This window comes from Macadamia integrifolia, chromosome 11 (genome assembly GCF_013358625.1).
Source record: "Macadamia integrifolia cultivar HAES 741 chromosome 11, SCU_Mint_v3, whole genome shotgun sequence".
NCBI classification, from domain to species: domain Eukaryota; kingdom Viridiplantae; phylum Streptophyta; class Magnoliopsida; order Proteales; family Proteaceae; genus Macadamia; species Macadamia integrifolia.
In genome coordinates, this window is record NC_056567.1 from 26,364,087 (window position 1) to 26,377,301 (window position 13,215).

Below are 13,215 nucleotides of genomic sequence, written 5' to 3' on the forward strand. Positions count from 1 at the left end.
CCCCCTTCTAGACCTCAACAGCATCCCATTGCCAGGGTCAGAAGCAAGTTCTGAAATAAGACAGTTCATTAACACATAATTCCTTCTTTTGTGGCACTAATGGAAACTCAACAGCACCTTGGTGGAGTCTTTGCAGCAATATCAATTAGAATATTCAAAGAGAGTTACTAAAACAAAGACTTAGCAAACTTATAATGAAATGGCAGAAAAAACAAACCATCCTTCATGCTTCTGCCCATATTTTCTATATTATTCAGGACTATACCTCATTGAAATCACAGGGACTGATATATATCCCAGAGTAGCTTCAAACTTATCAAAATATTAACAAACCAAAGAAGCAAAAGAAGTGCATGTTTTTTGAGCCTATCACTGTTAAGAGTTCAAAATATATTGTAAGGGATACATGTGGCAGGGGAAAGAGCATTGTCTATAGATGGCAGAGTTACCTCTTGTCTTTTATAGCTAAGTAGTTCTGCACAGTTTTGCAACAGTTTGGTGGAATACCCCTTAATAACATCACACCATTACTTGAAAAAAAAAAAAAAAAAAGGTTCTTCCCACAATGGTGATGGTGCATAAGATTTGCACACACCCAGACCCTAAACTCCTTGAACAACTCTACAGTTCTCCAACTATAACTGAAGTTCTTAGACAAAGTAGCTCACGCCAAAGGAACCGCCATTATCCATAACACATCACGGAAGCAATCATAATCTGGATGCAAGACAGACCATGCTGAAGAAAATGATCCTGGAAACAATAAAATAATCACTTGTAGCCAATTCAACTGCAGAAGCTGACCACATTCCAACTGTGGTCATCAATTCCAAATCCAAATGCTGGTTGAATATCAAATCAATTGGTCCATCATGAGGGAAAAATTGGAACAATGTGACCATAAGAAGGGAATAACTGACAACAGGTACATGATGCATAAGCCTATGCGCAACTTCATATATGTAACAAATATAGCAGCAATTATAAGAATATGTAGCTCTGCCCAACTTGCCTAATGTACACGACCATTGAAGGCAACCTGGTGATGATCAGACGAAATCCTTATTTCCAACGGCATGTGCACAACTACAGAAGATCACCAGATTGGACTGACCTTATCTATAACAGCATGCATTGGTAATTTGAATTTATACAGATGAAGTACCAGTGAAATCAAGGTTGTTGACCCCTTCATATTTCTTCAGCACAGAGAGCCACAACCATCTTTTTCAAGGTTCATGACAGGCTGGAATGATTCAACAGTTCATTGTCACAGGATGGTAAACAATGTTCACATGATGAGTAATTATGTTTCACAGAAAGCTAAGCTTCTCTGATCTCAAATTAAGGGGTGCTACCATCTACCCAGATTCAGCTAACAATTTAATCATATCCAACGAGATTTTTCTCTTGCAAGCAACAGAAAGCAACCTGCCAAACTTTATACCAAATAAATGTAGTCCAGCTACAAAATTTTGTTTTGCCATAACCAAGTTTAGTTAAACAGCACATACCAGAAATAAATTAAAAGAAGAAAGGCAACCCCCTCACCCCAAAAGGAAAATTTCCTTATGCCAAATATTTGAAAAGGCATTAAAGTTAAATTCCTACTTGTAATTGCAAAAACATATGCTTTCATGTTGATGGATTGAAAGCTGTGATACAACAAAACAATATAACAACAACCAAAGCCTTATCCCAACTTAATCGAGTCGGCTACATGGAGGTTCCAAGCAAAGACAAACGCAAGGATCCATGCAAAAAGATTGACTTGTTATGGCTGATTATAATAAAGTGCCGGTTGCCCACTTGACGCACCACTATAGATCAACCCCAAGCTTGTTACAATAGACTATAATAAGGTACCGGCTGTCTACCTGACGTACCAATACAGCAAAACAATACAGTGGTTAATTAAGAAAAGATTGCCATTCAAAAGCAAATAATACATTATTGTGGACAGTACATACACTTGAAGACAATTCAAACAGTCTCATATTCATTTCCATTCGAAAGCAAATAATATAAATATTAAAGGACAGTGATGTCCCTGAAGACAACTCAAATAATCACACATTCATTTATGCCATAGAGAAACCTTACTTGTCATATGGCAGGTCAGCACATTTCCAGTTAAGATCAGCCAAAGCATCATGGTGAATCCGGCATTCCTCTTTTGTCCGGAGCCGAAACCTGCGCTCTTTATTACACCTTGAACAGCGAACAAACTCATCCCGATGACAAGGTCTTCCATTGTGAGACTTGTGAGAACTCTTTGCAACTTTTGATGCTTGGTTGTGATATTTTAGCAGCACTGTCTTTGACAGGGGGACCTTTTCCCCCTTGACGATGACCCACACATTGCTCTTCCATTTTCTAGCAGTCTCTCGTCCAGAGTGTTTCTCAAAAGCAGCTGGGGTCAACTTATCTAGTCATCACAATGACCAATCATCAGTCAAAAACACAGAGAAACCACTGCTCAAGGTACAATCTGGGAAATCTGATCTTACACCAAAAGCATGAACACTAAATAATGAATTTGTGTACTTCTTATTAGTATACATAAGTAGTACACATGGTAGGACAACAAAACAGGAATTCACCATCACAACTCGTTCTAATCAACCACCTATAACCCACCTTGCGAGAATCCAGTTCAACATTCGTAAGGTAGGGATGCATACTAAGGTTTGAATCCTCAAGTTGCATTAAAAGTTAATGTGCCCATCCAAACTCTAAAGCTCATGTTGATGATGTGAGTTCACCAGTATCCACCAATGGATATACCCAGCATTGCCGACTTCCATCATCTAAAAGGTCCACTGCAAGAAGCAGACCCATATAGTACCTCTAAAATCTACAATACCAGCATCCTACATGATTCGAAGTCATCATCTATACCTGAAACAAGGCCAAAAAACCATACTAAAGAAAAAGAAGGAACCTTGGACTCAATTCCCAGAGTATAGTTACATGTTGGGCTATGCTTTATCACTAGAACTATCCAGTAAGTAAATATATAAGAACAACAATTTCTGTTGCCCAAACATCAAATGAGGCTCGTCACTTGGACAAATATTCATACATATTACGTGTATGAAGAAGAAGCATCTGCAATCTTCTTGAAATCCACAATGCAGAACAAAGGCAACGAAGAAACCCAGGAAAGAGAATGAAGAACAAACGTTTTCCATGACTTTGAACTCAGTGTGTCAGACTCGCAGAAACATCTAACATGCAGATCGATGAAAACCCACCAACAAACATAAACGGAAAATCGATATAACTCTTTAACAGATTTGACGAACCTTCTTGACAACCCGGAATGCATTCACAGCTGATCTCGAGATCGCCTCCAACGAAAACCCTAAGCCTCCCTACGGCATCCCCATACCTATGACTCGTACATCCACAAGTTACCTCAATATAATCACCTCCTCTCTTCAACCCACTTATCTCATCCAACTCTTCGTCGCTAAACATGACAACAACATCTCTTCCATCAGCGTTCTCCATATCTCAGAAAGAATAAACAGAAAACGAAGAAGAACACCTCCCCAGATCTCTCAGAAAAGTAACCCACCAACACCTTATCATAAATCTGGGGAGGACAGAGGTGAAAAATAGGTGAACAAAGAAGGTAAACGGTAAACTGAACTTCTGGGTTTCCTCCCAAAAAAAAAAAAAAAAAAATAGTTTCTATTTACATACTACCCATAATCTAGAAAAATCTTAGGGAGCAATAATTCTCAGAGAGATTCTACAGAACCTATTGATATAAATCACGATTCTCGATAGAACACGCCTCCATCACCGAGGCTTACTCCAAGAAATCCGATGAGTAAAATGTGAAAAGGAAGAGAGAGATAGAGAGAGGATAGTAGAATAGGGAAGGATTTCGTTAGATGGGGAGTTGTGGTTGTAACTTGTGAGCTGGCCAAAACAGGATCGACAAATGTCGTAGGGGGTGAAGTTGAATGTGAGAAGAGGGTGGGTGGGGTGTTTGGTTAAAGGGTCGGGTTGAGAATTGAGACATGAGATGATGAGAGAGAGAGAGAGAGAGAGAGAGCTTAGCTTAGCTTTGCTTTGCATGACATGACATGAAGAAATCAAGTTTCTTCGGTTTGTGAAAGAAATCCCCTCATGGGAAGGAGACGAGGTTTCTGTGCAACCGTACCTTTTTACCATTTCCATGCGTTGATATTTGAATTCCTCTGTCTCTCTCTCTCCTCTTCTCTTCTTTGTTAATATCAAAATTAATGAATTAATTTGCTTCTCCCAATAAAACTCTACTTTTTTTTTTTTTTTTTTTAACTCTCCCAATAAAACTAGGCCTTCAAAAATCAAACTAGAATTTTGGGCTAAAAAGCCTACAGTACATAGAAGCTCACCCACCCAAGGGCAATGCAACCCACAAGTCACACAACCTATTTACCACCCCTCCTTACCCTGTTCCTCAATTATTCTTTCATTCATTCAATGCATGGTTCCTGCTTACAGGTTCGGCTCCTCTCCTATTAATTGGACACACAATTAATGATCCAAGAGCTAAATGGACTCAATCAAGCATCTCAACCCTTGAATCATTAATTGGACACCCAATTAATGAGAAATAATATTTTTCTTGTTTATATAAATTGGTTTGGTGCTTGTTGATCTAAAACTTTCTTTAATAAAATTAGATGAATTTTGAGTTTGAATTCATGTATGAAGCAATTCATTAAAAAGCAGCAAGTAATTTTCCACCAAAACTGAAAGTGATTGGTGTGGCTTTTAGTTTTGACATTAGGAATGTAAATGATATCTCTAGCCATTTGGCGGGATTTCTTAAGCTTTCTTACAAAGAATTATTTTCTTTTTATAGAGAAAAATGATTTAATTATTCTATGTGGAAGATGTAAGACACCCTGACGGTAGATCAAAGAACCTATTCTTTTTTTTTTAAGGCTGTTGTAAACCAAATTGTTAATATGATGTATCAATGGGTACCCATTTATCTATTACTGATTTACTGACTATGTTACTGGTTCAGGTTTTAAAGTTGGGGTTTCAGATTTTGGTCCCTTGAGAGCACCCTAATATCCTCTGGCTTGAATAATGAAAGGAAGGATAGGAGGCTCTATGCCTCACTTCCACAAAGGAGGCAGACAAGCAGCGATAGTTTTGAAAACCATACCAAACTGGCGGCTTAGGTCCAATTTCCACTCTAAACAGCACTTTTGAAAATTGGAATCAAATTAGGTGGTTTGCTAGGTTTGGTTTATTTGTTTTTATTATTTTATTATTATTATTATTATTATTATTATATGTGCTCCTATCCTAAGGTGTTTCTGGCGCTTTTGAATATATGTTACAAGACGTGTAGCACTACAGAAGATTCGATTTTTTTTTTTTTTTCTAATCATGGGGAAAGATGGGCACACAACCTGTGTATATAAGCATCATACACTAGAGAGAGAAAATTTGGTAGATTATGAATCATATTCAGAGGATCCATATATTAAATGAGCGGAGAGTGATGTGAGGGGGGCGTGTATTAAATAAGTGCCTGCCTTTATCTATTATGAAAGATAATATTATCTACATAAACTTAAAAAGGATAAATGGTGGAGCTGGCTACATCACACATATAGGATTCATTTCTTCCCTCTTGTGAAAATGAGATATAAGGCATTTACCAAAAAATCAAAATGAGATACAAGGCTAATCCCCTTCAGGTATTCAAAGACTTTTATAGCGAGCTCCTAATTTGATGGTAATGTATTAGTTGATCCCATTTAATTGAAATAAGGTTGAATAATTGTTTTAGTATCATTTCCTACCTTTGTCCAACCCAACTTGTTTGGCTCTCTTTGTGAGCCATGTCAAGTCAGGTCAAGTTGTTGGGGCACCCATAAATGAGCTGCCAAACACCCTCCGCCCCTTGTCATTCTTGTTTGTGATACATGTTTAAGTCCAACTTTATGATCCCTTTATTAATTATTTTCCAATGAAGATCATAATGTGCTAAGGGAGAAGCCTTTGAAGCCTTTATGAATTTACTTTAGGGAGTTGTTAAAGAACACCGATCTCACTTATGAGATAGGAAATATAACGAGGGAACTGTATGAGAGAGTATTTATTGTACTATAGGGGGCATAAATGGTATTATATAATTTAACTAAAAACAATTTGTGCTATATAATGATGTTAGATGTCATAGTTACTCTTTATCTTATTTACTACATTTTATATAGTTACAATCTCAATATAATCTTGTTTGATTATACAAAGAATATTCGTTTCTTTCCTGATTACGTGAAGAATATCTATTTCATTGATATAAGAATTCCACTTAATGATGGTTGTATGTACATCTATTAAATTAACTAAATATTTATGTATGAATGCTTCTATGGTAAATTGCTATAATATTTTTACAAATGTGTCAAAATGTGTAAGTGGGGTGAGAAGATTTTTTTTTTTTTTTTGGTGCTAGGCCCCACATCAGACCCAAACAAAGATGTCCCATAAGACTATTGAACCCTCAATCTTCCCTAGCTAGACTTACGTTAGACCCAGTCATCTAACAGTGTGCCTGACACTAAGTCAAAAGCTCATCCCCAAGTGGGATGAGAAGATTGAATTTAAAATTTTGGCAAATGTAGGCGATGACTGAATTATTAACAACCTGACGTTATTTGCTATATATATATATATATATATATATATCTCATCCCACACGCTTCTAGTCTGGATTTTAATCATTAAACTAGTAAATATCTAAGTGATCTTGTATATAAAAACTAAGAAACATATGCTTTTAGGATTATTTTTTTCTTTTCCTTCTTTATGGTTTACATGATCAATATTTGATTTTATGACTAGAAAGAGCTTACACGTGCCCTTAATGTGCCATTGATAGGGGTGTCAAATTGCAAATTGAATTGATCTAACCAAATGAAACCAATTAGAAAAACGAATTGATTTGAACTATTCGATTTTGATTTGAATTTTTTTTTTCTGAATCGATAGAAAATGAAACTGATTGGAACAATTGAAACCAAACTGATTTAAACTTAGTAATAATAATAAATAAATAAGTTCTCATTTGGATTATTGAGCAAGACCAAGTCATTAACAGACGGATAAGAACCCCGTTAAGGACCAACCGAAACCAACTATACCCTAATGGTTGTTCGAATTCGGTTTGACATAGTACATGCCTAAAATTGATTCAGCTCGACCTAAACGGATCAAATTGAGTAGTTATTAACACCCCAAAGCCTACCCATTAAGAAAGACCTACTCATACAACCACATAAACGTCCATTTTCAAAAGTTGCAAAAAATTAGCTCTTTTTATTCAATATCTATATGGGTTAGATAAACCTCATGCCAAAATAAAGCAAAATGGCCATGGATGTCAAGTGGAGCAATCCAAACCGTTGCATGAGTAGGGGATGCCCTGCATTCATCAAGTGTTGAAAGTTTGACTCTTAACTCAATCGCATGTCTCCTCATATATTAACTTTTGATCCAATTGATTTTAACGTGACAATTTTCAGCCCAAAATTAATACATGAGCACGAATGAAATTTGAAGCTCAACCGACCAACCAATAAAGTGATAGAAAAGCATGCCCGTCGTTCATAGGAAGACAATTCAGGCAGGTTGTCTCCACCTTCCCCATGATTTATGAAGACATGGACCACCTCTAGCTTTTGGTTGGAACCTATAAATTGGTAGGTGGCCTAGCAAAATTGTCTAAAAGTTGCATGGATGTAAATTAATGAAGCGATATCTCTTTTGCTTGCATTGGATGAAAGGAACACATATATAATTAGTCATCGGATTCGCTTTTATTGTCCCTATAATCATGTTTGGTTGGAGTTTGGCTCACCTACAACTATGTGCATGCTGTATGGACGATCTTTGCTTGATCTTATGCAAGACAGGGGCATTTATGTCAATAATAAAACAGTTGTTGGGCAAAGACTGTACATTCAGGTGTGTTGGATTTCCTATATTTCCCAATAAAAGTAGAAAGTTAAACAATTGTTATTGAATTGACCTTAACAAACATAGCCATGATCATACACCATTATCATAACCAGAAATTGATAAAACGTCTTTCAACTTAATTACATAGAAGAAAGAAACGCTATCGGCTGACATAAACACTCCTAGACACAGCAAGTACAGAAAGAATGTGCTACCCGTACATGAAAGATGCTCCTATATAACCTCCCATTGGCCAACTTGCTGGCATACATCTGTGCCAATTAGATGGAGCATGAATTAGGTGTAACATGCTCTTATGCTATCCATGGTCATAAACTAGTCATCTCCAGTTTTTTTTTTTTTTTTTTTTTTTTTTTTTAATGCTTACAAATATCACTTTCAATCGTATGGAAAGTAATTATCGCTATCAATCATTTTGCTTTTATATTATATATAGTTCTTTCAAATGAGGTCCATTGATCAAATAATATTAGTTGGTCCATGCAATCATGGCTGCTATGATGGTTGCCTGAGAGTATATTCTCAACCTGTTAAAATTAATCATTTTCAGACAATTAGTAGGATTCAGTTTCAGGAGGGGGGAAAAAAGAGAATGATTAGTAAATCTGTTTTTAGTTCTTCTTTTTTCATACTATGATTATCATTAGTTTTTCCTTTTCTCTTACTATGACCACTTTGTTAGAGCACTGATCAAGAGGTAAACTGACCATATAAAAATAGGGAATTCCTCCTTTTTAATCACCTTATCCAGAGCTTGAATATGTTTCAGTTGCCAAACATTGTAGACTATTAATCTCCGTAGCTTACCACCTTGCAACATATGCTCGATCTAAGCTTTTCTAATCTAATAGTATTTTGTTTTTCAATAAAAAAAATCTAGGTATATTTGGTTGGCAAGAAGTAGATAAAGTAGGAAAAGTAATAATGAAACCAATGATAAGTTTATGTGTCTTTATTTCTTTTTTTTTTTTTTCTTTTTCTTGCAATATTATTATTTATTTGATGTAACTATCCTACAAAAGTTGATGGTACAATTTTATTTATCAATAAAAAAAGACCATGATTGGTGTAATAATAGTTGGTTGTTGGCTCATCACCTCCACTCAATAGAGAATATTTTAGATCATGAAAAACTAACTTTCAAAATAGTGTTTTGTCTCATATGGAAAGGATTATTTTCTATGTGTGCCACAAAGGATAGTGTCGATTTATTCACCATATTTTGATTACACCAAGCTTACCCATTAAAATAAATAACTAAAACAGAATTGTTGGCCTTAAAGCATGATAAGACTCATAACCTTTCATTCCTCTTGTTAAGATAGATCCACATTAGAAGGAAGATAAATCCACAAATGGATCAATATGTGCCAATGGTCTTGCACCAATATCATAGCCAAGCCTATGCAATGAATTAATCACCGCACGGTGCTGCACAAATGTATGAATTTCTTGGAGCACTATGCACCACCTATTTTGGAGAGTCCACATCCTCTGTAACGAGCAGTGAGATGCGGTGAACATCGGATGACTGAGAGCATCTGGGCACGTGCTCCAAGGGGTTCCTAGCCACTAATGCAGCGACTGTAGACAATTTTCATGCTTTTCTAGATACCAAGAAAGCTATGATTTAAGTTTTTTTTATTAAGGCAAAATGAAATATATATATATCACTAGGTTTTATGGAATTGACTTCTCTGTCCAGGACTGTAGCATACAATAGTACCTTCCTAGGTCTATCTCTCTCCCCCCCCCCCAAACAAAAAGGGATAGATATGTTATTTCATAGTAGTAGGAGAAAGATAGACCTGGGAAAATGCTAGTATACATATGCTACACTCCTCGACATAGTTCATTTTCCTAAGTTTTATTTACCATGTATTTTCTTTCTAAGGTGAAATTAAATAAGTTTTATTTTGAGGCTGGCTTGGTTAGAAGGTTGGTTATTAGTCTAACTTAATCTATAAGTGAGTAGGTTTAAGTTAATATTAGACTCATTCATGTCGTTAATTAGACAACATTAATATCTATTATGGGGTAGTTTTGCTGGGGCTCAAAATTTGTAGATTTGTTGTCCAACAAATTCATCATTAGTTAGGTCCCAATGCAATTCCCATGTGGCTTAAAACTGATTTTAAAATTTAACTTTCGTTTAGTTTGTATGAAAGCAAAATGCTCATTAATAAAAGAGGAGAAAAAGATGTACATGCTGCCAAAGTGTACTTTTCTCTCACAGTCTCTCTTTGTTGGCCACTCTCTCCTTATTAAATACGAGGGTCTCCTTCTCTCTCCTTATTAAATATTATGTTTTACTTTCTACTATTGGCTTGACGTGTGAAATGCCACTATTAGCAGATAATATGTAGATCTCTCACATCAAATAAAATTAAAGTATTTAACATTTTTAACATTATTTTATAAATTTTGGACATAAAATAGTAAGCTCTATATTTCATTCTTTTTCACTTGTTATGAGCCAATTCTGTAATTAGATATTTTAGGTGCTTTCTGTAACTTCCACCTATTTTACATTGGAATGAAAAAAAAAAACCTTATAACTTCAAGAAATCACTAAAACACGAAGGAAATTGTCCAACCTTTACATTGGTTCACTCCACAAATTTGAAATTTATTAAAGTTGGAACATAAATCTTAACAGATGGCTAGGGGCTTCCTAATCCATTAATTGTTTTGATCGAAAAAACAAACCCTAGACATGGTTCAAAGTGGGAAAACTATCCAAAAAATCTCTCTAGATACACTTCTGTGGAATTTATGCATAAATAACTATGAAAAAAAAAGTCCACAACACCAATGTACAAATTCCTGAACAGACCCTCCCACATTCCACCTATGGATCTCACACTCTCTCTCCTCATTAAGCATCTCTTATTGAATGATTCGATTTTTCACCTCATTTGTGAGAAACTGTAGACCATTTTGTATATAAATTATCACCTTTCAAAATTCTTTTTATCTCTAGACGTATATGATGCTAATATTAAAAAGATATCGTGTGGATTAAACTTTTGGAGTTGGACCAATAAACCGTCTTCAAACCTTTCATCATGATAGATAACAGTAAATTCAGATTAAGAATTCGACATGTCTAACATGGTGATCATCATTTGTTATGCCCACAAAATCTGTATTTGCTAAGGATTTGTCTCCCAATGCATAACCAAGTCCTGTACTTGTTTTGATGAGATCAGTTTTTAGTTTTTACAGTCTTTTAACTTTCAATTTCCAATGAGAACTGAACTGTATAAAAAGGCTAAAAGCTAAGTGGCCATATTCAAAAGCAGGACTAGAATATGACTTTTGTCAAACAAGTGTTGGGGGGGGTAAAAAGAGAGATCTTACCATAACCGTTTTCTCTGGATGGGGATTAAAGAGGTTGATTTGATTTAGTAATCATGTACCATCAGAGTAGAATCTTTTTTTAATTATTGTTTGACAAAAATCATCTACTAGTCCAAGGCAACATCATTTTCAGAAAGAGAGAGAGAGAGAGTTGTGTTGTGTTGTGTTGTGTTTGTGTTGGAATCTTTACATGTAGAAAGCAAAGTTTTGCAACTGTTTGGAATGTGGAACTAGAAAAAAAAAATCTCAATTTCTTCCTATTTTTTACCTTTTATGGAGCCTTTTAGATTTCAGGCTTTCACTCAATAGCCTTTTTGACTTGAAGACACCCAAGAAGACACCACCGCCGATTCCTCTATTAAAAGAAATGCAGATGGGAGTGGGACCATCTTTGTCCCTCCTACTTAAGTGGGTGGCCAAGTTTTTGCCACCGGGCAATTTGATTGGTATTTGAAAAGGGAAGAGATTTATACGCTAGCGCTGTATAATAGAATTTTACATATCCATCGACTGTCTGATGAGGCGCAAGGCATTTTAGCCATTTATTGCCATTACTTTATCACATGTAATCCACCGCTATCATCATTAGCATCTCCCCTGCTGCTTGTGGATCCGACTTCTCTCCTAAAGCCCATAGTTATTTGGATGATTAACAATTTGACATGTGTTCAAGCGTTGATTCAACGGTTCTTAACGTAATGTCTATATTACAGTCAATATAAGCACATCTGTTAAATCAACGCTTGGACGCTTGTCAATTGTCCAGATAACTATGGGCAAGACCTAAACAATTAACACTCAAGAGAGGATCCAATCCGCTCCTTGTTGCTCATTGCAACCTTGCATCTATCTGCCACTTTGACATTGCAACCCATGCCCCCACTGCCCCAACCTTTCGCCCCCTCATCTCCTTCCCCCTTGTTGTACAACCGAATCCCTATCCTTATCCCTATCCCTATCCCTATGTGTGCCTCTCCTTGCCAGCCACCCCCACACTGTCCTTTTGACTCCCCTATCCCTATGTGTGCCTCTCCTTGCCAGCCACCCCCACACTGTCCTTTTGACTCCTCATCTCCCTCCTCCATGTGAGAATAGTGATCTCCAAGAAAATATCTATTCCCAAAAATGTATAAAACATCATCCTCGCTTCTTTAGGAAGAGGGAATGAATATGAAGCTAGCACTGAGATTAGGATTTAAGGCACCCCCACCCCCACCCACCACCCAACCACCCACCCACCACACCCACCCACCCCCCCCAAAAAAAAAAAAAAAAAACGACACCATGACAATTCTAACGGTGGTCGTCAAACTAAAAACTAGTGTATAAGTTAGGTTACGGTCTAGGAAATGTGTTAGGCATTCTGGTCCACCTAATCAAACTGGCTTTTTTATTTATGTTATCAGCAATAAAAGAAAATAGGACAAAAAAAATAATCAACTAAAAAAATAAGGCTAAGGCTAGAATATATGCTTGAAAGCATTTGGCTATAAAATAAAAGTTAGTATACTGAAAATAAAAGACACATGAATAATGTATAAAAATAACAAACACAACATATTTTAAAAAAAAAATTGTGATGCAAAAACCTAGACTAGCACATGATGAATGCATGAAAACATTAAAATAAACCCTGAAAAATGCTAGAAAAATAAACTAGGAATCATCTCTAACATATGTAAGATAATAAAAAAAAAAAAAAAAAAAAAAAAAAGGGAGGAGGTTAGGTATATTGGCGGCTTTCCTAGAGCTAGCAATTCAACCAATGGGAGGGCTTGGATAAGAAGGGCATATGGGACTTTTTCAAGGGGAGGAGGAGAGAGACGGACACAAATTTGGATATACCGG

At 36.1% G+C, this 13,215-nt stretch overlaps 1 protein-coding gene across 1 annotated transcript in view; it reads right to left on the reverse strand.

Moving 5' to 3' along the window:
- The window catches only part of LOC122094079 (protein ULTRAPETALA 1-like), a 7,003-nt gene extending 2,841 nt beyond the window's left edge, over positions 1-4,162 (reverse strand). Inside the window, exons 1-2 of the mRNA XM_042664734.1 lie at positions 3,309-4,162; positions 2,104-2,428 (exon numbers count right to left, since the gene is read on the reverse strand). Of these exons, the coding sequence (XP_042520668.1) occupies positions 2,104-2,428; positions 3,309-3,516 (533 nt within the window). The 5' untranslated portion in view covers positions 3,517-4,162. The remainder of the gene's footprint in view (positions 1-2,103; positions 2,429-3,308) is intronic.
- Positions 4,163-13,215: the final 9,053 nt, after the last annotated feature.